Source organism: Nematostella vectensis, chromosome 14 (assembly GCF_932526225.1).
Source record: "Nematostella vectensis chromosome 14, jaNemVect1.1, whole genome shotgun sequence".
NCBI classification, from domain to species: Eukaryota; Metazoa; Cnidaria; class Anthozoa; order Actiniaria; family Edwardsiidae; genus Nematostella; species Nematostella vectensis.
Genome location: NC_064047.1, coordinates 13,400,344 through 13,424,434, shown reverse-complemented (window position 1 = coordinate 13,424,434; position 24,091 = coordinate 13,400,344). Strand labels below are relative to the sequence as shown.

Genomic DNA, 24,091 nt, shown 5'->3' with positions numbered 1-24,091 from the left:
ATATTTACAAAGAACACTGTCCAAAAGCATGACCTTAGCCCATAATGCATTGCATTCTTTAAAACATGACAAAATGCACACACTTTGGCATTTAAACATTAAGTGAAATATTTGTATCGACAGAGTAGAGCATGATTAAAGCTTAAAAGCTTTTTTCATTTTTTTCCTAAAGAAATTCAATTTTAACTTTAAAGACATTCCTGTTTTCTTACTGAGCTGATTACAGCATTAATTAGAGTTTAACATATTTCTAAAGCTATACCTTTAAATTGCTATAGAAAAGAAAAAAAAATAGTTTGGTGTACAAGTTTTGCCTATTGTTTTCCTGAGGTTCTATTAAATTTGTGTTATTAATATCAGTATCAGCTATACATCTTCCATCTTCCATTTATAAGATGTGATAAGTTCACAGCAAAATGTGCCTTAAACATGGGTAAACATGGTTAACCTAGTCACCTGATAGCTTGCTCTCTCTGCGCCTTGCGGACCTCAGGCTTCTGGTTTCTCTTGGCGAGGATGTTGTCAAGAGACGCACCCTGTACAGACCTCTGGAACTTGATATTACGGCGGGTGCGCTTCTTGGACACTTCCTCCTGGGTGCCTTTCTTGTGCTTGCGGCGATACAGAACAGTCCAGGTCACCTCACGGGGGTTGCGTCTCATGAGAAGGGCACGCTCACATCTCTTGTTTAAGAAGTTGAACACCTTGAAGATATTAAGGTTCATGTTAGAGAAGGCCAATCACGCTGCCATTTAATGCAATGGCTCAATAGCTTCCCTTTTATTTAAGTTTGATTTGTGCTATCTACAGATAAAACTGCAAAATATATTCAGAAACGCCGCGCTTTCATGTCCAAGCAGATGTAGAACCGCAAAAAGGGAAATGGCGGTGATTAAACAGAGGGACCGTCTTTTATAAAAAAAAAATCCGATAGTATTTTCAATAAAGACTCAAAAGGTTCACTTATTGATAATGAGCACCTGGCAACCATATCCCTCCATAATGCTCGTCTTAGCGCCTTGGCAACCATAGACAGATGCTTGTCTTAGCGCCCTGGCAACCATATAGTTATAGAAAATAGAATAATTCAGGCTTGCGTGACAGGGGGCGGTCTGACTGACTGCGTGGGGGACTAGGGTCTAGATCCCTTTGCGTCTTTCCCGAAGGGTTGATCAGACGCTTCCATTGTAAGTTAGGATTCGTCTGAGAAGATTTCGACAAGAAACAGGTATTTATATCGCGTTTTCCACCCTATTTTAGCTATTAGCTGTTCCTTTATTTGTAAGGCGTCTAAAAGTGAATCTATTCATTTGTCTTCGGCGTGATAAAGCTGAAGAGGTGACATGAAATGAGTTTCACTTCCGCTTTCGATTCGATTTACGAAACATTTGAGGAATTCGATATGATTATGTTTAACCTACTTTTTCCCCAAAGACTTGTATTTCGCATGTCTAATTGGCAATCTATACTTGATTTATTAAGGCTGATCTAAACAGCACGATTTAGTTGTATGCGACTGCCCGCAACACATCTACAACTCGGGTCGTGTAAATCAACCTACGACTCGGCTACGATGCTCGACTGAAAAATTCGTAGTGTTTATTCAGGGCTAAGACATGTCGTAGACAGGTCGCATGCGACTGAATCGTGCTGTCGAAGTCAGCCTTTACTGACTAGCCAAGCTCGGTGCCGCCTCACTAAGCAGCTTAATTAAGGCCGAATTAGAAAGCACGGTTTAGTAGTATGCGAGCTGTCCTAAGTTTCTTTGCAAATAAACCATTGTATTTGCCATTCTTTTGCCGAACCAAAGCATAAAATACTTGGAGACAGCGATTAAGCTTTTCTTTATTTCTTTTCTTGGATAAATTAACTCTGATTGGCTTCCATTCTGCAAAATGTAAACTTATTGTAAACTAGACGCTCATTTGAGCGTAAAGTCGGGCTAGTTGGCTAGTAGGAATGTACAGGACCCGAAATGATCCCAGGACCCGAAACGATCCCAGGACCCGAAATGATCCCCAAAAGTACCCCAAATGATCCTGGGACCCGAAACGATACCGAGGAGTCCCCGAAATTAACCCCAAGGAATTGCGGTAATGGACAAAGGGAAAGCAGAAGAAATACTTGCAATTCTTGAAGCATAATAATTAAGGGTTAACAGCGACTCAATTTCTAAACAACGTGACTTAAAAATATTAAATTCCAATACAATACTTCTATTTATTACATTGCCCGGCGTTAAACACATAAACAGAGTCCAAAACAAATACACAACTTTCAATTGCTACTGAAAGGAATACAGCATAAACATAGCACAGCTTTGCTCAGATCAACCAAACTCTCGACCTTCCATCACACTCTAAACATTTTGCGGTTCCGACACATGACTCTCATTTCCGGTAAACATCACCCCTAAAAATTAATATTCATTTGACAACCAAACATGTATTTCACCACGAAATTCTTGTTTACACGAGCGAATATTTACCGACACATTATATTTAGGCAGCCGGTTTGGCCGAGAAGATGGGACGACAAAAGCACACTGAGTAATACACTCGAACAAACAACCCATCTACTACCGATGCAAAATATTAAGAGGATGTGGCATTTGTTGAAAGCAATATTATGTGAGTTTTGAATTTCCTCGTGTAGTCGTGCGTACACCCCGGCATGATCTCATGATAGGATAGGTCTTTCATTCGCCGAATAAAAACATGCAAAAAAATAACCTTAACCCATTTCGCTTCCTATGAAAAGCAGCATGTCCTATCCTTTCTTTTTGGCTTTTTATGTAAAAATAATTTTTATCCACACCGTGTTCTTCAAATTACTATCACAGGAATTGTAAGTTGACCCCAATTTCTGACTCAACCACTGTATTTCCCCCGCAGTCGTATATTAATATCTTAATACAATAGTTTTAGTTAATGTAAATTTCCTTTTAATAACATAAATAAAGCTAAATGTTTCAATTGTTTTTAAAACTGAAAGCCAATCCTTACACATTCCTTTTGTTGTCCATTACTGCAATTCCTTGGGGTTCATTTCGGGGACTCTTGGGGATCGTTTCGGGTCCCGGGATCAGTTGGGGTACTTTTGGGGATCATTTCGGGTCCTGGGATCGTTTCGGGTCCTGGGATCATTTCGGGTCCTGTACATTCCTACTAGCCAACTAGCCCGACTTTACGCTCAAATGAGCGTCTTCCAGTGTCTTCCAGTTCTATCTTTCCTTGGTACTTTTTCTTCTGACTTGCTTTATAGTTTATTGAAGCAGGGACGTCCCTTAAGTCGTCGCTAACTTCGTCAAATCGCGATTCAGCCGCCTTTTTCCCGAGAATTTCTCTACTCATCGTCTATCACTAATAGACCATTAGTAGCTCAGCCAATCGGAATGCATGATTTGTGATAGACCTCTAGTTGGTGTATTCTAAAAGCGTTGGGTTCATAGCTAATAAACTGACAAATACACAAAATCCGGGAGGCCTTATTTTCGCGCACAGTTTGTGACACTCGGCGAGAGAAAGACATGTTAATTACCAAGCATTCCACTGGTTGAAGGACAGCTTTTCTTCTACCACTTAGGGTGATTCATGGTTCAATATGAAAAAAAAGGTTCAACTCATTAGGGAAGGTCCCTAATGTGTGTTACACTCTCCTCCTCCCCCATCCCCCCCCCCCCCCCCCCCCCCCCGGTGCTGAAAATTGTCAACAAGATCGTTCACTGCGCTCACTCGTAAAATATTGTTTCCACCACTCGGAAATAAACTTAATATCTTCGCTTCACCTAGTCATAAGGTAGAAAATATGTCCAACAGGTGCAGAATTGGTATAGTATACCTTATTCTTCTTTATCTTCGCGTCACTTTAATCTTGCGGTTTTAACAATTTCTTGAAAAAAAAGTGACGCGAAAGTTAAGTTTCATGAAAATTGGGATGCGTTGAAATTTAATAAGCTCACGCATGTTTCTGTTACAGTTTGTTACAGTTCTGAACATGAAAGCACATTTTAATTCCAATTGTTTTGTTTGATTTTCTTGCACCAAAATCGCGAAAATAATACAATAAAATAAACATTGAATACCTACCCCAAAACTGCTTTGGACTGCAACTTCTCCAGCGCTGATAATTCATAGTTTTTTATGTATATCATCACAGAAATAAGAGAATTCTCAGGGATATTGATAGTGTTTTTAAGGCTGATATGAGTAGCAATGGAATAACCATTTTCTTATGCTCTTCTAGTTTTTTCTTGAAGAAATGGCAACATCTGCCAGCAGGCGCCTCGAGGATGAGGTGACGTGCTCTTTGTGTATAGAGCACTTCAACGATCCTAGAGTGCTCCCTTGCTTCCACTCATTTTGTCGGCACTGCCTGGAAGAGCTGGCAGTGCACTCTGAAGGGAGAGGAAAACTTGTGTGCCCCCTCTGTAAGGCGGGATTCCAGGTAATCTGTCATATCAAAAATACATCTATTAGTTAAATGACCTTGGCACAACTTGTGTAACAAACGTTTTGCTGCAACAAACAAATTGATTTAAACAACATAGTGCTTTTCAATTGAGAACTAAGGGAAAGTTCATTTATTATCCCGAGGTAGGGGTTGTAGGGGGGGGGGGGGGGGGGGGGGGGCGTGAGGATACTGTGGGGGGGGGGGGGGGTGGGTGAGGATACTGTGGGTGGGCCTTGAGAAATTTTTGAGGTCTAAAGGCGAAGGTGCCGAATGTGTGTGGATTTTAAAAAGGCGGGTCACTGATTTCTTTGGGTGTTGTCCCTTCTAAATAATTTGACCAAGTGTCAAATCAGACTTCTTGCTTCAAAGAGTCTCGGTTTGCGGCAGTTTTTTGGCATGCACAATCCATGAGTCAAGGATATGTATTAAACTACGTTTCATCGATGCTATGTAAACCTGTATACACCTTTTTTTTCATGGTTTCCGCTATATGCTTATGTTCCATATTTGAAATCATTACCAAAACGCTCTAATGCTACAAGCTGTCTTCCTCTCTCTTTCTTTTTTTTTCTCCTGCTGCGCTTTTCTCGCGTGGAGAAGAACAAAAAGCCTTTTTGCTTCTTCTGTGTCAATTATAGCAACAACCCTTATCAGGTTGACAACCTGGATTTAGTCGCACATTTGAGAAATTGAGTGCCTTCACTTTTTCCGAATTAATGTTTTCAGCGAATTCCTTGCTCGCGTTCCTTCAACATTGGCGTTGCTGTTCCCTTCTTTGCTCCTTCTTTTTTCGGGTTTTTTTTCGAGGGGCGGGGCATAAGGGGGGGAGGGCATGGAAAATTTCGTTCCACCTGAAGGGGGGGCAACTAATTTTTTTCCTTACTTTTATCAAAATCCTCACGAACCCCCCACCCCCCCACCCCCCTCTCGGGATAATAAATGAACTTTCCCTAAATATGTACGAATCACTGTGAACTTGAATTCTTTCCACAAGAAATTTATATCCATTCCCTAATAGTTTATGAGTATTAAACAGTTTAATGATAAGAATTAATTATTATATTAATACAATCCATCGTAGTATAGACCACAATAAGGCTGATCTAAAATGGTCCTCCCTTTTGATTTTTAAATGGCGATATGCGAATTTTATTAACCCTGTTTTTTTTCTCTTAGATTTCCCCGGCTGATGTTTCGAGTTTGAAGGTGAACTTTATGATCAATAGTATTATCTCTGTTCTTCCTTTGTTGACATCTGAAGACTCCAAGAAGAAAACTGTTTGTCAAATGTGTGATAGTGACGAGCCTGCCCAAGGGAGATGTAACGAGTGCGATCACTTTGTCTGTGAGCAGTGTATCTCGGCTCATAAGAGACTTCGTCCGTTGCAACACCATACTATCCTCAGTCTTGATGAGATCAAAAGCGGAAAGTTACTAGCAATGAGCAAAACTTCCTACTGCACCAAACATAAGGGTAAAAAGCTGAAACTGTTTTGCGAATCTTGTAAGGAAGTAATTTGCCGCGACTGCACCGTTGTTGATCATAAAAATCATGACTACCTTTTCACAAGTGACGTTATCGCTCGAGAGAAAGAAGAAATATTGGAAAGAGCAAAAAAAGTTACATCAAAACTGACCGACATTGAACAGGCGATGGCATTGGTTGAAAAGGCTCAACAACATCTTGACGAAAATAAACTTGTAACCAGGAAGAATCTGGATCAGTTTATTGATAAGCAGATAGGGGCTCTTGAGAAGATGCGATCAGATCTTAGAGGGGAGATCGAGTCAGCTTGTCAAAAGCAAGAGAAGCAGCTGACTGCCCAGAGAGAGAATTTATCCATGAGACTTGCAAGTGCTCGTAGCAGTTTGGAGTTTGCTGAGAGAATGTGCAGGGAAGCAAATGATGTGGATGTCTTGTCCATCAGGAATGAAGTGCTATCCCAGCTATCGAGTCTAGCAGAGAAACCCGTGGATCAGCCTTGTATGGAGGGTGGAGTTCGTCTTGTAGTGGATCAGGAATATTGGAGTTCCATGTCAAAGAAGATCTCAGTTGATGTATCAAGCCAAGTCTCAGTTGGTGAATCTGAGCATACAGGTAAATTCTCCAATACAGTTGTGTCCTGATTATGAATAACTGTAATCCTCTCTAACAGTAACAGCTGTTGTTGCGTTGTTCGCAATTTTCGCGAGCACGTGCATATGTTCGAAAGCGGTACTGTTCATACAATGGATGGAGGGGATGGTGTTTATTTAGGCGTGAACGAGGAGTATTGGGATTCTTTGTCAAAGACAATCTCAGTTTATAAAGGCCAAGGTAAATTCTCTTTTAGCTGTGTCATGTTTCGGTGTATGAAAATAGCCTGTACATACACGGGAAATTAACCGAAAATTGGACTTTATATATACTAGATATATTTCTGAACCATGGAATTGCCATATTTGTCTGTAAATAGTATGTAGATTGTTTAGAGTCTTCTCACAATGACAGAAAGTCTTTGAATGTCTGTAAATATACTGGAAATAATCCGTATTCGGAGAAGGGATGCCAAGAGCATGCGCTAAAACGGGACCCAGAAAACCCTGAAAATAGTCTGGAAAATCTATGCAATGGGAAGCTTTAGTTCCATCCCAAAGGTTTGCAGCCAATTTACAGACTATTTACAGGCTATTTCCAGGTTTCTCTGGGTCCCCTTTTTGCGCATTTACAAACTTTTTGTAAGTGCGTAGTTGTAGCTGCATCGCTCAGATTTACGGGTGATTTCCAGTTTCTGCCTATTGCTTGGTCTTTTGGCGTTGGAACTGCAGGCGGTGCTGGTATCCACTGCGGTCGAGCACATGTTGGTATCCCGGCACCGCTCTGTTCAGCATTTTGCAGATGAAGAGATCTCGCTGAGACGTTTATTTGCCCGCATTGAAATGTTCTTGATAAGGGTTGTTAGGGTGATTGCTTTCTCTGTGGACGATTGGTTCCCGAGATCCAACGTGACGTCGAGAACATTGACAACTTTCTTGTTTGCCTCTATCGTTATTTTTAGGGAATTGCCTCCTGTTTGAGTATTTTTCTGTTGATGTTTACCCCAAATTTTTACTTTTTATTACACTTATCTCCTTATCTAGACATACTCGTGATTATCCCGAGGCAAGTATTTCATAAGATTAGTTTTCCAATTCGTTATCGCTCAATACGAGGAGAAGGATACAATATGGACATACCATGAAGTACAAGCCTTTATCTATAATATCTCTGGATGGTGTAATTCCGTTGCAGTTCTTGAGAAGTCCGCCATCCTCAGCGGCAAAGGTCCAGAGTACCTCCGAGATCTCTTGGGATTCCTGCAGCCCGTGCAGCAGAGTCCAAAAAGTCGCTGGGTCAGATGTTTCTCTGCAAAAAGAGATGGCTGGGCTGCCAGGACCTTCCATGAAAAATGCAACGGCAAAGCGCCGAACATCGTACTCGTGAGCGTTGGGGGCCGATACGTGTTTGGTGGCTACTCTGACGTAGCGTGGACAAGTGAGTACACTAACGAATACGAGAAGGGCCGTAGCAGGGTGAGGGTCGGGACTTCCGATCATTATTGTACAAAGAAAGCATTTGCCCTATTTTTGTCCATTACCTCAACTGTGTCGTTACTTTTTGTAAATCTTAGGAAGAGATGGAGGATGACATCTCATGAGTGACCGTCCGTGGGAAAACGTACACTTAGGTTTTCCGTGTAAACGCCAAAAACAAACGGATATTAAACGGATTTTTTTTCCCGTGTCTACGGATATTCTTTACGTGGACACGGGTTGCACAATCTTAGCCCACGACTTTCAGTATTTTTTTAAACTGTAGAGAAGACTTAAGTTCACGGCTTTCAAAGTCGTATGGAGGATTGCAGACGATCGAGTGTACGTCGTGGACATCGGATGATAGGCCGCAAAGATTTTGAATGAAGGTCAATGAGGATTTTTATTCATCATTCAACTCTTAAACTGCTTAAAATTCTAAGTCTTTTATCATTAAACTCCGAAACTGTTTAATGATCACGTTCTCGGGATCCTGGACGTTAAAGTTTTGAAGCGTCCGCGTTATGTTTGACCATGCATTATTCCCTTAAATCGCGGGAAGTTAGTAAACATCAATTTAAAACTACAGCCAACTCTTTGTCGCTGTTTATCTCCGTTCCTCCTCTTCTTTCCATAGATAAACACGTCGATTGCCGTAGAGTAGTGAGCATACTTGATAAGAAAGCTTAGTTTATCGATATCGAAGTATTTAAATCCAACCATCTCGAGTATCAAATCAAACAAGAAAAACTATGATCAACAACGAAGACGAAACAAGCGACAAAATGTTCGAAAAGTGCGCGAAATTGCTAAAAAATACCGACTTCGGAGTTTCTTGTTTGTCTAAAAACAAGCTGAAATCGCCACTAGTTGATGACACAACTTTCGCCCTTATTTACGCAATCTTACATATACACATATAGCACACATAAAATAAATCCTCGTATTATGAGGAATAAGTATTTCTGATTTATTTCTGTACGATTTCACTAGAGCGGCCATAATCAGTAAACCTTTGATACCGACTTCGGAGCTTCTAGTTTGTCTAAAAACAAGCTGAAATCGCCACTAGTTGATGACACAACTTTCGCCCTTATTTACGCATTATCGTACACATCCGCAAATAACACACATCAAGTAAATCCTCGAATTATGAGGAATATGAGGAATTATAAAATCTGTAAGATCCCACAAGAGCGGTCATGATCAGCGAATGTCTGATAACAACGGAGTTTCTTTTTTTCTCTAACAAGAAGCCGAAACCGCGACTAGTTCATAACAAAACTCTCGTCCTGTATTTACGTGTTATCGCTACATAACACACACCAAATTAACCCACATATTCTAAGGAATAAGTATTTCTCATTTATTTCTGTGCCATTTCACTAGAGCGGCCACGATCAGTGAATGTTTGATACCGATTTCGGTGTTTATTGTTTACCTAACATCAAGCCGTAACCACCACAACGACTCAAAGTTGTGAAAACGACTTTCACTTAAATCGGAAGATTCAACCGAATAGTTCAACATTCACGACTCGCGATCCGTGTGCTTGATTCGTAGACACGGAATCTTGACAGCCGTGTCAACGGCCTTTCAAATTCTTTTTAACGTCCTTTTTTACCGCGTGCCCACGGCTTTTCCTTCCGTGGCCACAGGAAAAAAAATCGGTGTCAACGGAAAAAAGTAACGTGGTCACGGAAAAAAAATCCGTTTAAACAGCGTGTGCCCGTGCACGTGCCCACGAGTTTGAAAACCTTAGTGTACGTTTTCCCGTGGACGGTCACGATGTCCTTTTTTTATATGAACCCGACAAAGCCCGTTTGCAATACATCATCTTATGAACCGAATACAAGTAGGACGGTGGTAGGGTTCCTTCTCTGGCAGACAATACTTGTTACTTTTTCCTCCCCCTTCCACCAAATATGTAATTACGCATATCTTCTGATAAAAGGATCGGATGGACAAATAAAAAATAGTTTGTTAGCCCCTTTCATTGCAACACGTAAGGTGAACCCGTTAAATTTTGCTGTTTGGTGCAGGGAAATGTTTTCAAACTAACTAGAATTGTCTTCGGACAATACTAGCTGTAAAGGTTATTAAAATCGAGCAATTTACTAACTAGATTTGTCCTTGGACAATACTAGAAGTAAAGGTTATTAAAATCGAGCAATTTAGAAGAATTTCTGATATCTTGGCAAATTTATTTTTCTAGTAATTCTGTTATTTGCCTACTGTTGAATTGCCTCAGATATTAATTAATACAAAAGCAGGGAGTTTTGTATCATTACTGTTAATCATCTCAATAGTTTTATGATTCTTTTTGCTTTTTTACCTATAAAGAATTTCGCAGATAATTCTTTTCACCCTTGTTGTGACTGTAATTACATTCCCGAAAGGCTCCATTGAAGCTCCATTTAAGGGTTGTGAGTAAGAGATTAATGTCCCTAGATATATCACGCGACAAAATAGTTTTGTAGTTTAATATAATAATATTATGATAACTAGTATCTTATTTATCAAAAGATATGAATTCCGCCTCGAACTTTGTGTTTTTGGGGTTTTAGTGCCGGAAAAACTATCAAAGCCTACAGGTAGGCTACGAAAACGGCCTCTAATAAATCATCGTAAAATCTCTGATAGGCCCCTGTCGCTTATTTCCTTTTTAGTGCCGAAGAAACCTGCTTGGTTACACAGGGGACTTATTTCATTTTTTTTTTCAGATCCGACACTAGGTATTTTGGTTCCTATAAAGTCTTAGATGCTATTAATAAGTATTTATATTACTTCCTTTGTACAAAAAAAAAAAAAAAAAAACCCAAATCAGGCAGGGGTGGGGGCTTAATTATTATAGACAGGGGCTTAAATGGGATGGGGGTTATAAGATCTTTTACTTTAACTTATTTTCTATCCTCGAAAAGGGCTATCTCCCCCTCCCCTCCCCCCTCTTTATGAAAAAATTGGACATTTCTGCAAGCCGGGAAGTAATATTTTTCAGTGCCGATATCTGGAGGGTGGAAACCCCGCGGGTCGCAAGAAGCAGATCTTAACTGGAAAAGACACAATTCATGAATGCATAGAAGCTTTTTTACTATTTTTTTTATTATTATTTGGTCATACTAACGAAAAGTGACAATTCTGACATTTGAGAATTTAAATTATACGAGTTCAGCTGTTATGATATACCAAAACACAATTTTTGTCGTATTTATTCTAGTTTTTATTATAAAAATAACGCATTTTGTTTTATGTTCTTCAAAGTGAGTGACCGTGGATGGCAGTCCTCCAGCAGGTCATTCTTGTTCACACTGTGTAACAAGAATGGCTACCGCCCTGAAAAGTTGCCATTGAGGCGCACGCCAGATGAACAGGCCATTTGTGACCACACAAGTTGCGGTCCGGCGTTTGGTGGTGATCCGGCGTTTGGTGATCCGTGGTTTGGTTGTGGTAGTGACCTGTACATCGCTGACAACGCGGGGGGTAATGAAGAGTCCTGTACGGAGCCACACAAGTACGCTCGTCCCCAGGGCGTCCCATCTTATCGCCCGTGTGACGTCTTTGCTGGCACCTGGACATTCACACCCGACGAAATGGAGGTGTTTCACGAGGTGGTGGACTGAATACAGCTTTGAACGCCTGTAAAGTGACAATAGACATAAAGATGTATAAATATTTGTTAGTTGGTACTGTGTCATGAAATTACTGATTTTGAATTAGGATGTATTGTGGAAATACATGTGTTGTGACCCGCGAATGCATCATGGGTAGCATGTAAATCACAAAACCACATGTTATGAAAACCCCAGTGCAAGTGGTAAAAAGCACAAAAAAGATGAAAAAAAAAATCAGTTTTAAATTTGAATTTGCTCATTTTTTTATACCCATGAGCCAACGCGGGCACAAGGATTCTTTAGTGCAGCCTTATTTGAAGTGTGTATGAGCTTAGTTCAGGATTCTATAACACCAGTGCAGCTTACAAGTTTTGATTATTTTAACTGGCTTTCAAAAACAATGCATTTTTGATGTTCAAAATCTGTGACGGATTACTGCTGTAATAAGCCATTTAAAGCGAGGCTTTTAGATATACAAGATTGTGAAATAGTTTAGGGGAGAAGTCTGTTCAATAATTAAGCTGAGGGTAAGGGGGGATTATATGACAATCAATTGGGGACCTTAAATTAAGGTATCCTGAGTCTTGAGGGATGACACTCCCTTAGGGCCTGAATGGTGACTCTGGTTAAGCATTTTAACCATGGGCACTCGTCACCTTTTATATTATTTTTTATTACATCATATACATGTATAATGTAATATACCTATTGAAATGTATAGAAATTTGTGGAGAAATAAAGTTGCATGTATGTAGCCTCCTATTCTTGGATGCACAGTCTCCTCGTTATGGCATTATAACACTTGTGAGGGGGGTAATAAGTCACGTATTTTGGGGTATAAAATTCGGGTATCGCATTTTTGTGTAGTGAAATTTTCCTGGAGTTCTGTCTTTTCTGTGGTATTTGTAGTGGTTTATCCGTTTCATATGTTCTGATGAACATACATTCCAACCGAAGCACTGCGTTTTATTTAAATAAGAATATGCGCGAGCATACAAACGTTGCCATTATTATGAGAGAATATACGAATATCGGACATCGACCATTCAGGGGGCCCTGCCTTCGTCATTGGGAGAATAATAGTGATGGTTGGTCTGAGTGAAAGTTTCTTCCGGTGAATTGTTGACCCCGTTTAAGAGAGTCCCTATTATCGAGACGTGTGCCGTGCTAGAAGATTGACACTTTTTTCAGTGAATAGAGTTGTTACTTTTTTTTAGTATATCAAGGTATCCCAAAATCAAACCACTTTTTATCGAAAACATGCCCAAGACACACCTTAACTTGTCCCATACAGTTTTTATTTGTAGGGAAGAGTAATTATTTAACGGGGGGTGGGGGGAGTGCTGGTATGTTTGGGGGGAGGGTTACGTATTTTGAGCTGCGATTTGGGGGAGGGCCTCAAACGTTAGTTAATTCACACCACGGTCACTATTCGCCATTTTAACGGTATTTTTGCATTTTACATATGAGGCTAAATAAGGACTTATATGGAAACGCCGCTTGACGTGAAGAATAATAAATTAAACGTAATGATTTGTGACTGGCATTCAATGTAGACGTAAGCTTAGTTTTCTGAGGTCATAGGTCCAGAACAGACTGGTTGCGGCTGTATCAGATAACTTGTTTTCCAAAACCCAAACTCGCAAACTGTCATAGCTATAGTTGGTCGAGTTTGTTTGCAGATAAGATATTTTGATATCTTAAAAGGAATTTTTTTGGTGCTGCAACGTTCAGGAACACTCGTGCCATTCCTTAGACGAATAAGAGGCAAGTAAAATGTGTTATTTGTGACTTGCGCCTGTCTAGAATCTATAACATATTATTGTAAGGAATGTTTGCGTTGTTTGGTGTGTAATTCTTTTACAACCAAAAAAAGGAATAACGTCCATCTAGAGATATTTAAGTATATTTTCATTTAGCTTATAAACGTGCCTTATGTTTCTATAGCTGGCCGCTTAGAGAACCTGAGAACGCGAAAACCTCTGTTACCTTTGTGTTTTAACTTCCGCGTCCAGGCGACATCTTACTCGGAGTCAATCCAAGTTTTCTTTAAGGAGCTTTGTTTCCTAAAACATCGCTCAAAATTGACACTCTTAGCTTCAATAATACAATAAGCCCTATGCTATTCGTGTTATGTCTTAGCTCGTATCTAAAAATCCCTATGCGATTCGTGTTATGTCTTAGCTCGTATCTAAAAGTCCCTCTGCTATTCGTGTTATGTCTTAGCTCATATCTAAAAGTCCCTATGCTATTCGTGTTATGTCTTAGCTCGTATCTAAAAGTCCCTATGCTATTCGTGTTATGTCTTAGCTCGTATCTAAAAGATCTTTATGATCCATTCAGCATCATAAAAGAGTGTTTTGAAGCAGATGTACAGTATAAGTACAAACCAAAAAGGCGCAAATGTCTCAAATCTTCTCTTACTATTCATAACTTAAAGATGATGTGATAAGAATGTGGTCTTTAGAAACCACTTTGATCCCCTCTAATCTCTCTCAGCCGCTCACAGAAGCTGTTTTTTAGCGAGCACATCTCAAACTCAGGTCTGTACAGGACCGCAAATGATCCCCGGCGCGCGAATGATCCCCAAAAACATAATATGCCCACAAATGTTCCCGTAATAATCCACGGAATAAAACACTATGGAGTGCTTACTGGCTTTACCTTATACTAGAAACATGCTTTTTTTGTAGAAAAAAAGAAACAATAATACTGTCGACAGTATCACGACAATATCGCAATAATAGGAATATGCAAGGCAGTGCATAACTCTGCATAACATGATGGTCTGGATGGGGTTAACCGACTGGCGACAAGCGGCCTAAAGAGTAACCGACTACCGACAAAACATGAAAACTAGTGACTAGCGACAAAAAATATTTGCCGACTACAGTCATTATTTCCCGTATTTTTACTCTTTACTTCCATCGTCAATCTACAAAATACGTCATTTCAGAATATGCACTGTTTTTCATGTTGCATCAACTTTTCTGTCAATTATTAATCCATAATGAATTTATTTTCAATAAGTTATCAATTACTACTCAATCCTAAATAATGTTTAATCTAGTTTATACATAAAATCTGGTACAAAAGCGAATACTAATTTAGATTAACCGACTACCGACAAAGACCGATAATTCTTCCTGACTACCGACAAATTATAAAAGATTTAACTGGCTACCCACATCCAGACCCTGGTTCCTAATCACTCTATCCATTCGGGATGGTACAAAAACACGAAGAGTATATTTCTACCTCTAGAAGTATCTTTATTGTGATTGCTGTGAAGGAGGATTCATCTATTTATATGTGTGCTTCACGCCATATAGCAAAGTTTTTATTCGTTAATAGTTTGGAAATATTTTCCCACATATTGGTTTTTAGCAGAAACTGATAAATCAAGGTTTAAGGGACATGCCGGCGGCCTGTGCGGTCTTGGTTTAAGATACATGCCCGCGGCCTGTGCGGTCTAGGTTTAAGATACATGCCCGCGGCCTGTGCGGTCTTGGTTTAAGGGACATGCCCGCGCCCAAGTGATTTTGAAATCGCCACCCTCAACTTTACTTTTCTTTCTTTCCCTCTGCGCTAAAGCTAATTGACAATGGGAAGATTTGCAGCTTGTATCCTTGTTCTTTACGCCTTTACTGGCTTCACGGGAACGTCCGACGGGAGAAGCTGCCCAAGGCCCGCCGACCCCTGCTCAGCAGCGAACTACATCCCGATTAAAGACCCGCATAGAAGCACAAAATACAGATACAAAAGACCGCAGCCCGCCTTGTGCGACTACCTCCTTCAGCCCGGATGGTATCGGTTCACTAGCAGTGTCGGCGGCGAGATCCCGACCACTAAACCCGAGCCGAACATGTGTGGAACCTTAGCGCCGATATGGATGAGGGGGACCCACCCAGACACGATTGGGGTAACCAAGGAAACTACCGCGTGCGTTAACGTCAATAACAGGAACAACGGTTGCTTCCGTTCTATTGACATGTGCGTGGAGATGTGCAGCGGAGGGTACTATGTCTACTATCTTCGACCTCCTTATGGGTGCTCAATGGCGTACTGCGCAGGTAGGTTTTCGGGACACCAGTTATTGGAGCTGGTCACGCGAGGAAAGCGTTGCGTGACCATGAATGGCTGTGCTTGTTGCGTGACCATGAATGGCTGTGCTCGTTGCGTGACCATGAATGGCTGCGCTCGTTGCGTGACTATGAATGGCTGTGCTCGTTGCGTGACCATTTATGGCTGTGCTCGCTGCGTGACCATAAATGGCTGAGCTCGCTGCGTGACCATGAATGGCTGAGCTCGTTGTGTGACCATGAATGGCTGTGCTTCTTGCGTGACCATGAATGGCTGTGCTCGTTGTGTGACCATGAATGGCTGTCCTCGTTGTGTGACCATGAATGGCTGTCCTCGTTGCGTGACTATGAATGGCTGTGCTCGTTGCGTGACCATGAATGGATGTGCCTGTTCTGTGACCTTGAACGGCTGTGCTCCTTCCGTAATGATAAATGGCTAAGCTCGTTGAGTGACCATGAATGTCTGTGCTCGTTGCGTGACTATAAATGGCTGTGCTTGTGCGTGACCATAAATGGCTGTGGTCGTTGCGTGACCATTTATGGCTTTGCTTAATGCGTGACCATGAATGGCTGTGCTGCTTGCGTGATTCTGTCTGTGAATACCAGTGGTGTATTATGTAACACTGTACACAGCTCTACAAAGTAGTAGAAAAGCAAACGTTTGAGAAATGTTTGGTAGGCATTTTTGGTTTTTAAACTGTATCCTTTTTTCAAGGCGATGGAATACCCTGCGACGAAGGCTTCAGTGGACCAAATTGCACAGGTATCCCATATCTTCAATCCAGACATATCAGAGCTGTCACAGACTGTGACTGTTATCGGGGGGAGGGGGAGGGGCGATACAAAAACATGTGGATATTATTTGGGTGGGAAGGACACAACCTGGCCCCGACTGGTCTTAACCTTGTATATATATATTTTTAAATTTGGGTAAAAACAAAAAGCCCAAGCTGTCGTGGTCTTACCAGAACAATGAATACAATACACCGAGAGTCGAATTTCAGTTTTTAAATTTGGGTAAAAACAAAAAGCCCAAGCTGTCGTGGTCTTACCAGAACAATGAATACAATACACCGAGAGTCGAATTTCAGTTTTTAAATTTGGGAAGATAGTTTTCCCTTTATATGTGTACTACACATCTTATTGAAGTACTGGTATATTACAATAAAACCCCACTTAATCGAGGCGGTTAGTTTTTCGTTAGCTCGATTTCTCCTGGATTATCTTAATTAATAATCCAAATTCCAAACCGAAATAATTCTCCGCTCACATTATTTAGATCGTTTCCACAAACCCCATTTCCTCTACATTTCCTTTCTATATCTTTTCTTCCCAAAACAAGCAATTATGATTTTTTTTTCTTATTCCGGTTCCCAGTCTTTTTTTTAGATGGTTTCCTAGACCCATATAAGGGTACCGATAACTTGTTCGTGATTTCAATTAAAAAAATTGAACAGCAAATATATTTCCATGTGAGCTCCTTTACCTAGAGCCTCGGCTAATAACTCGAACTAATTTCTCTTTCTCTCAGAGTAACGGAGTTCTATTGTATTTGTACTATTATCACAGCTGACGTGAAAGCCGTTTTCCCGAGTTCTCTGGTCCCCAAGCCAAAGGTGGAGCCCTTGACTACCGGCGACAGGGACCTATTCATGGTGTGCAACTTCACCTTTCCTCTGTGGAGTAACGTCTCCTTCAACATCGAGTGGTACGATGGTCCAATACTGAGTAGTAATATGACGTCTTGCAGGAACAAAGGAGAAAATTGTGTTTATGACCCCCTGCAAAGTCGGATCAGGCCTAAACTAGGGAGCACGGTAAGTAGTGCCTCCATAGCCATTGACGTGTGGAAAATTGGAAGATCAGAGGGAAGGAATGGCGGGGCTTTGGAAGATCAGAGGGAAGGACTGGGCTTTGGAAGATCAGAGGGAAGGAATGGCGGGGCTTTGGAAGATCAGAGGGAAGGAATGGCAGGGCTTTGTAAGTAGTGCAACCATAGCCATTGACGTGTAAAAAATTGGAAGATTAGAATGAAGGAATGACGGGGCTTTGAAAGAATAGGGTAGGCTGGTGGGTTAAGGTCAGGGAGAGGGAAATGAATTGCAACGCTGGGGAAGGAGAGGCAAAGGCAGAGCCAGGCTGGGGGAGGGGGTGAAATGTGAGGCTTGGTGAGGGGGAGAGCCGGGGTGTAGTGTGTGGCTTGGTGAGGGGGAGGGGGTGAAGTGTGATGCTTGGTGAGGGGGAGGGGGTGAAGTGTGAGGCTTGGTGAGGGGGAGGGGGTGAAGTGTGAGGCTTGGTGAGGGGGAGGGGGTGAAGTGTGATGCTTGGTGAAGGGGAGGGGGTGAAGTGTGAGGCTTGATGAGGGGAGGGGGTGAAGTGTGAGGGTTGGTGAGGGGGAGGGGGTGAAGTGTGAGGTTTGGTGAGGGGGAGGGGGTGAAGTGTGAGGCTTGGTGAAGGGGAGGGGGTGAAGTGTGAGGCTTGGTGAGGGGAAGGAGGTGAAGTGTAAGGCTTGGTGAGGGGGAGGGAGTGAAGTGTAAGGCTTGGTAAGGGGGAGAGGGTGAAGTGTGATGCTTGCTGAAGGGGAGGGGGTGAAGTGTGATGCTTGGTAAGGAGGAGGGGGTGAAGTGTGAGGCTTGGTGAGGGGGAAGGGGTGAAGTGTGAGGCTTGGTGAAGGGGAGGGGGTGAAGTGTGAGGCTTGGTGAGGGGGAGGGGGTGAAGTGTGAGGCTTGGTGAGGGGGAGGGGGTGAAGTGTAAGGCTTGGTGAGGGGGAGGGGGTGAAGTATGAGGCTTGGTGAGGGGGAGGGGGTGAAGTGTGAGGCTTGGTGAGGGGAAGGGGGTGAAGTGTGAGGCTTGGTGAGTGGGAGGGGGTTAAGTGTGAGGCTTGGTGAGGGGGAGGGGGTTAAGTGTGAGGCCTGGTGAGGGGGAGGGGGTGAAGTGTGAGGCTTGGTGAGGGGGAGTGGGTGAAGTGTGAGGCATGGTGAGTGGGAGGGGGTAAAGTGTAAGGCTTGGTGAGGGGGAGGGGGTGAAGTGTGAGGCTTTGTGAGGGGGAGGGGGTGAAGTGTGAGGCTTGGTGAGGGGGAGGGGGTGAAGTGTAAGGCTTGGTGAGGGGGAGGGGGTGAAGTGTAAGGCTTGGTGAGGGGGAGGGGGTGAAGTGTGATGCTTGGTGAGGGGGAGGGGGTGAAGTGTGATGCTTGTTGAAGGGGAGGGGGTGAAGTGTGAGGGTTGGTGAGGGGGAGGGGGTGAAGTGTAAGGCTTGGTGAAGGAGGTGGGGTGAAGTGTGAGGCTTGGTGAGGCGGAGAGGGTGAAGTTACATTTTACATTTATTTATTTGCATTCCATTTACATTGATGGTATTGCATAACATAATATGGCTTAAATGAGAGTATTCGGTCTTTATTTAAATGTTTTGCATATAAAGTGGGCTACTTTCTTATTCACAAAAGGGTCAACATTATTAAAAAGGAACAGAATTTTATCATCATTACTTAGATTGTCAAAGAAAATGTAGTGGGATTGGATATCAGAAAATAATTGCTTTCGTTCAGAGTGGGATGAGACGCAGAAATGCATGAAATGTTTTTCATCCTCTAAAGTGTTACAAATCTGGCAGATACGCTTCTCTCTTGGAATCGGAGGTTTTGTGTGTCTTTCTGTTTCTATGTTTAGATTAAGATTCCCTAGTCTGAGTTTGGCTAAAGCTTTTCTGTGTTCCATCTTAAGTATTTTATCATAGCATTCACTAGATTTTGTGTCTTTTTTGAAAGAGTAGTAAAAAATTAGCTTTTTGTTCAGATTTATAAGACCCATTTGATGACGTTTAGATTCGTTTGTAATATTTGTGATTAATTTTTCTAGTTTAAATTTGTTATAAATCGTCTCCTTATTATATGGGGCATCAAATGTTTCAGTATCTTACATATTGAGGACATGAAGCTCGATTTACCCGAACATGTCAATTCGCCAGAAATTTTTAGGCATTGTTTAGGCATTGTTTGTTTTTCTGGTAATGCTTGAATATGGAGCCAAAACAGTAGGGTGTTACGTAATATTGTTGATTTTAGCGATAATCTGCCTGCCTCATTTCGGCAGAGACATTCGGGGCGCGTTTGTTCAAGCCAAAGTAGTATTTGAAAAATTGGCAATGCCAGCGTTCTACGGGGTCTGTTTCCCATTTTTGAACATTTATCGCATCGTAAGCTCCCCATATGTCCGAGTTGTACAATAGGATCGGCGAGAAGAGTGCGTTAAATAACTTGTTATTTAACTTGATAGGGAATCTATTAAAATTGAGATAGCGCTTGACTGCAAAGATAGAGCGTCTTGTTTTTTCAACTAACCGCAGTTTCGAAGTTGTGAAATTACCGTTTGTAGTAAAAGTACATCCTAAGTATTTATATTCTGTTACGTTACCAATCTAGTTGTGAGCCGTTTAAGAAAAAGCGAAATTTTTGAAGAGTCAGTTTCCGGCATTATTTTTGAAAAATAACTACTTTTGTTTTCTTTTGATTTACAGACATTAACCAATCTTTACAGAAATGATCGATCAGACTAATCGATTTTTGTAGTCCCGAAGCACTGGTTGAGATAAGAACCAGATCATCCATTGGGCAAAAGAACGGGGTCAAGACCAACTGCATTCTCTAAAAGAGAGGGAATGTCATTTAGATACAAATTAAATAATAGCGGGGAAAGAATACATCCTTGGAGAACTCCTCTATTGTATTTAAAAAAATTCGGATCGCATACTGCCAGTCTTAATGCAGCATTCTGACTTTGAATACATGCTTGATACGATGCGATAAAATCTTCCATCCAATCCATAGCTTAAAAATTTTGATAGCAATCCAGGGTGCCAAACAGAATCAAAAGCCTTTTTGAAATCTACGAAACAACAAAATAGTTTTCCCTTTGTGGTATGCGTTACATATTTATCGATTAAAGTACGTAAGGAGAAAATGTGGACGGATGTTCGAAAACCTGAGAGAAAGCCAATCTGTGATTGATGTAGTATTTGATTCGATGTGAGAAACGTCTGTAACCTATTATTTAGAATGAAACAAAATAATTTTCCAAGACAACTTGTGACACATATGCCTCTATAATTGGAAGGATCAGATTTATCACCAGATTTATAAATAACACTAATTATGCCTCTTGTCCAGACATCAGGGTAGACACCGGCATCCAATATTAAATTGAAAATCTTAGATATACATGGGACTAAAGTTTGCTGGCCGCATTTCAGCATTTCATTTCTTATTCTGTCAATCCCCGGTGCCTTATTTTTTTTAACTTTTTCAATGCTTTAAAAATATCTGCGTCAGCTATTGGGTTATCCAAATTAGTATGGCATGAACTTTGTGTTTCGTGTGTTTTAATTGCATCATTTATTAGTTGTTGTTGTTGCGAGAGGGTGGTTTGCTCTACGGATGAGTGGAGTTTACTAAAGTGCTGAAAAAGATTGTCTACGGGTACTGACTGTTTGGAAGATACACAGTTTTTGGGGTTTAAAGTCTTAATAGAATTCCAAAACGTCCGGGAATCTTTTACGTTAGCCAAACTATCGATCGAGTCATTATAAAATTCCCGTTTCTTTTGTTTTAGAAGCGATTTATAGTGTTTATCAACGTTACTGAAATCGTCTCTAACCTCTGAGTCGTGTGGGTTTCTATGAAGCCTGATATTTGTCTATGTCGTTTTCTAAGGTTCGTACAATCAGCGTCGAACCAAGCCTGAGATTTTCGTTTTGTTTTTGAACTCTGAGAATTCTTTGCTAATTTTAAAGACTTCTTAGCGGCAGTCTCTAAAATGAGATTGAACTGATTCACTATGTTGTTGACGCCTGTGTTATTACAAGCAAAATTTGTCTCATTGAAAATGTACACTAAGTTCTAAGTGACGATAAAGCATCTGTAAATTTCTCTTTCGAATTGGATCTCCAGGCAAATTGAATAGGAAGTTTAAAAAGATTTGTCGCGGCTTTACGGTCATCGACATAGGGAGAGGGTATATTTAATCTGCCAATTAGCAGAGAGTGATCCGATAACGGAGAAGGACGTGATACAATAAAACTTTCAAAAGAGGAAAGGAAATCATGATCAGTTATCATATAATCTATAGTACTAAAACCTAGGCGCCCATTAAATGTTATCTTTCCTAAAGAATCGCCTTTAGTTCTTCCATTTAAAATTCGCAAATCAAGTGCCTTACATAGCTCTATTAGAGATTTCCCATTGCTGTTAATTTGGCCATCAAGGTTTTTACGTTTTAGACTATTGGCGTGTGTTGGATAGAAATGGTCAACGGTATGTCTCGAGTCAGTATTCTCAGGGTAATCGCGTAAATTACCAGTTCGAGCATTCATATCTCCTAAAAGGAGGATTTTTCCATGTCCCTTGAAGAGAGCTATATCGTTTTCTAGGTTTGAGAAAACTTCGTCATCAAAATATGGTGAATTGGATGGAGGAATGTAACAGGCACATATAAATATATCTTCATCTAGGGATAACAGTCGCTTATCTAGTTTACACCAGATATAGTCCTTCTCTTGTTTAACTACAGACACGCTCCGCGAAAATGAAGAGGCTGCTGCAACTAAAATACCACCCGAGGATCTCCCGGCTTTCTTTGTGTTAATTATTTTCGGCGAGTTGACTACAATCGTACCGAAACCAGGTATATCGAGAGCTTCATGACCCCATATTTCTGAAATCACTAATTAATCGCAATTTTTAACGTTACACAAAAAGTCAGGGTGATTTAGCTTATTATCAAAAACAGAACTTGTTGAGAGTCCGTTGATGTTCCAACAGCTCAAATTGATCGCGCGACGACGAGATGAAGGAAGAGCGGGTCTTCCTACACACATAAAGATTCTTTAAAAGACGGAAGAGGAGTGGGTAGAAACTTGGAAAAATTACAGGGAAAGAACCCACATTACCTCTTACTAAGTTGATTACAACTCACGGATCATTTCATAAAGTTTGAATAGCTTCATGATAGTATTATCATCCATCAAACTTTTCCTCCTGTCTACGACATCAGCATAGGACGGTGATTGAGGCGGGTGCATGGTAGGCATGGGACCTGGGAAGGGCTGTTTCGGTGGAGCGTTCTCGATTGGGAAGTTACGAGGTGGAGCCCTGTGTTGTGGTCTGTCATCATGTTGAGGGGCTTCGGGCAGTCGCGGCCAAAGATTCTGCGGCATCTCTGATTTTCGGTTTGTGTTGTTTCGTAATGGGGGATTTAGGGCTAGCTGCACGATTAAAAATTGCATCTTTAAAATTGGCGACAAGAACTCCAACACGACGCCGTAGAATATGCTTGTTGTCGTAGAGCATATCAGCACTTATGTTCTCGTTGTCGATAAAATAAACAGTAGGTGGCACATGGAAAGCTCGTAGTTGAGTGTTAAATAGTTTGCGTTTTTCATCAAGGCGGTCAGCTCGTGCGAGCAATGTAGATATCAGGATACGTGATTGCGGGTACTTTTGTGCTGAGGTGTCAATTAATAATTTGGCGGCATCTACACAGTCGTCGATAGCTGTGTGCTCAAGATCATTAGTACCGGTGTGGATGAGAACATGTGAGGGGGTACCGAAATCAGCTGAGATTAGAACTTCTTGAGCGCTTTCGAAAGTGGGACAGAAAAGATAATCGACATTTTTATCTCTACACATTTTCTGTCTGTCGATGTATTTTGAATTCGAATCTGCCAAGAAAACAACATGGTTTCTCTTCCCAGCATGGTTTCTCTCATATCTTGTACGGGGTCTGTCTTGGGAGCGGTCCCGTGTGGAATTATCTGAAGGATGCTGTGCTGATGTAGGGCTAGATTGTCCAGATTGGAGTGGTGTGAATCTGTTCGTAGTAGGGATCTCGAATACAGCGTCTTGATTAGTCTCTAGGGTGTTTTGATCTACGGTTTCATGTATCGCTTGGTTTAGCTCAGGCTCGCGGTTACCATCGCATTGTTGCCCTGGTCTTTGGGGTCTTTTTTTGCGCTTGAGTTTTGCGTGGGTTTGGGTTTCCATAGACATTAGAACTCTGATTTCAGTTTAATAATTTCCGTATCATAGTGGCTGTTCTTAGAAAGGAGCTTGATATCTGCTGTGAAGATGTTTGATTGCTGGACTAGCTTATCTTCTAAGTGACTTATTTTGTTCTTGTAAAATTCATTATTCAGTGATGATTCGACTAGTTGTTGCTTCAGTTGAGTGAGATCAACTTCTAGGTTGGCGGCGATAAATTTCAGTTCTGAAATTCAAGCCGAGCTCCGGGCTGAGAGTCCGGAAAGAATCTAGGGAGTTCCGCCGTTTCCGGTTTGTCGAGCTTTTTGGTGTTTCTAGATTAGTTTCAACTCTGATAGAAAAATCTTCGTTTAGAGGCTGTACT

At 41.3% G+C, this 24,091-nt stretch overlaps 3 protein-coding genes and 1 long non-coding RNA gene across 5 annotated transcripts; 2 read left to right on the top strand and 2 right to left on the bottom strand.

Annotated features, from left to right (window-relative positions):
• Positions 1-436: 436 nt before the first annotated feature.
• LOC5503650 (60S ribosomal protein L24) lies at positions 437-1,064 on the bottom strand. The gene is made up of 2 exons (XM_001624600.3): positions 981-1,064; positions 437-704 (listed from the first exon to the last, which is right to left on the bottom strand). Exons 1-2 carry the CDS (start codon positions 1,062-1,064, stop codon positions 453-455), a joined length of 336 nt encoding a protein of 111 aa, XP_001624650.2. The 3' UTR covers positions 437-452.
• A 50-nt stretch (positions 1,065-1,114) lies between these two features.
• Positions 1,115-12,128, top strand: LOC5503976 (tripartite motif-containing protein 45). 2 transcript variants are annotated; one of them, XM_048721330.1, is made up of 5 exons: positions 1,115-1,228; positions 4,246-4,446; positions 5,629-6,550; positions 7,724-7,966; positions 11,266-12,128. In XM_048721330.1, the coding sequence occupies exons 2-5, from the start codon at positions 4,261-4,263 to the stop codon at positions 11,622-11,624; spliced, it is 1,710 nt and encodes a 569-aa protein (XP_048577287.1). In that variant the 5' UTR covers positions 1,115-1,228; positions 4,246-4,260; the 3' UTR covers positions 11,625-12,128. The 2 variants fall into 2 exon arrangements, with proteins under 2 accessions (XP_048577287.1, XP_048577288.1); XM_048721331.1 differs by lacking the exon at positions 4,246-4,446 and having other exon boundaries at positions 1,133-1,228.
• A 3,031-nt stretch (positions 12,129-15,159) lies between these two features.
• On the top strand, positions 15,160-17,781 carry LOC125559739 (von Willebrand factor D and EGF domain-containing protein-like). The gene is made up of 3 exons (XM_048721341.1): positions 15,160-15,688; positions 16,413-16,460; positions 17,267-17,781. The coding sequence occupies exons 1-3, from the start codon at positions 15,220-15,222 to the stop codon at positions 17,683-17,685; spliced, it is 936 nt and encodes a 311-aa protein (XP_048577298.1). The 5' UTR covers positions 15,160-15,219; the 3' UTR covers positions 17,686-17,781.
• Positions 17,782-18,999: 1,218 nt separating this feature from the next.
• On the bottom strand, positions 19,000-23,675 carry LOC125559751. Its single transcript, XR_007306419.1, has 2 exons — positions 22,638-23,675; positions 19,000-20,335 (listed from the first exon to the last, which is right to left on the bottom strand). It is a non-coding gene; the product is annotated as an uncharacterized LOC125559751 (long non-coding RNA).
• Positions 23,676-24,091: the final 416 nt, after the last annotated feature.

What these genes read in the sequence shown, in the direction of transcription:
- LOC5503976 (XM_048721330.1), top strand. Translation starts at nt 4,261, where the DNA reads ATGGCAACATCTGCCAGCAGGCGCCTCGAGGATGAGGTGACGTGCTCT. An exon ending in TCTGTAAGGCGGGATTCCAG is followed by an intron (nt 4,447 to 5,628) that starts GTAATCTGTCAT and finishes TTTTTCTCTTAG; the next exon opens with ATTTCCCCGGCTGATGTTTC. An exon ending in CTCTGACGTAGCGTGGACAA is followed by an intron (nt 7,967 to 11,265) that starts GTGAGTACACTA and finishes TGTTCTTCAAAG; the next exon opens with TGAGTGACCGTGGATGGCAG.
- LOC5503650 (XM_001624600.3), bottom strand. Translation starts at nt 1,064, where the DNA reads ATGGTTGCCAGGGCGCTAAGACAAGCATCTGTCTATGGTTGCCAAGGC. An exon ending in TGGAGGGATATGGTTGCCAG is followed by an intron (nt 705 to 980) that starts GTGCTCATTATC and finishes AATATCTTCAAG; the next exon opens with GTGTTCAACTTCTTAAACAA.
- LOC125559739 (XM_048721341.1), top strand. Translation starts at nt 15,220, where the DNA reads ATGGGAAGATTTGCAGCTTGTATCCTTGTTCTTTACGCCTTTACTGGC. An exon ending in CTCAATGGCGTACTGCGCAG is followed by an intron (nt 15,689 to 16,412) that starts GTAGGTTTTCGG and finishes CCTTTTTTCAAG; the next exon opens with GCGATGGAATACCCTGCGAC. An exon ending in CAGTGGACCAAATTGCACAG is followed by an intron (nt 16,461 to 17,266) that starts GTATCCCATATC and finishes CTATTATCACAG; the next exon opens with CTGACGTGAAAGCCGTTTTC.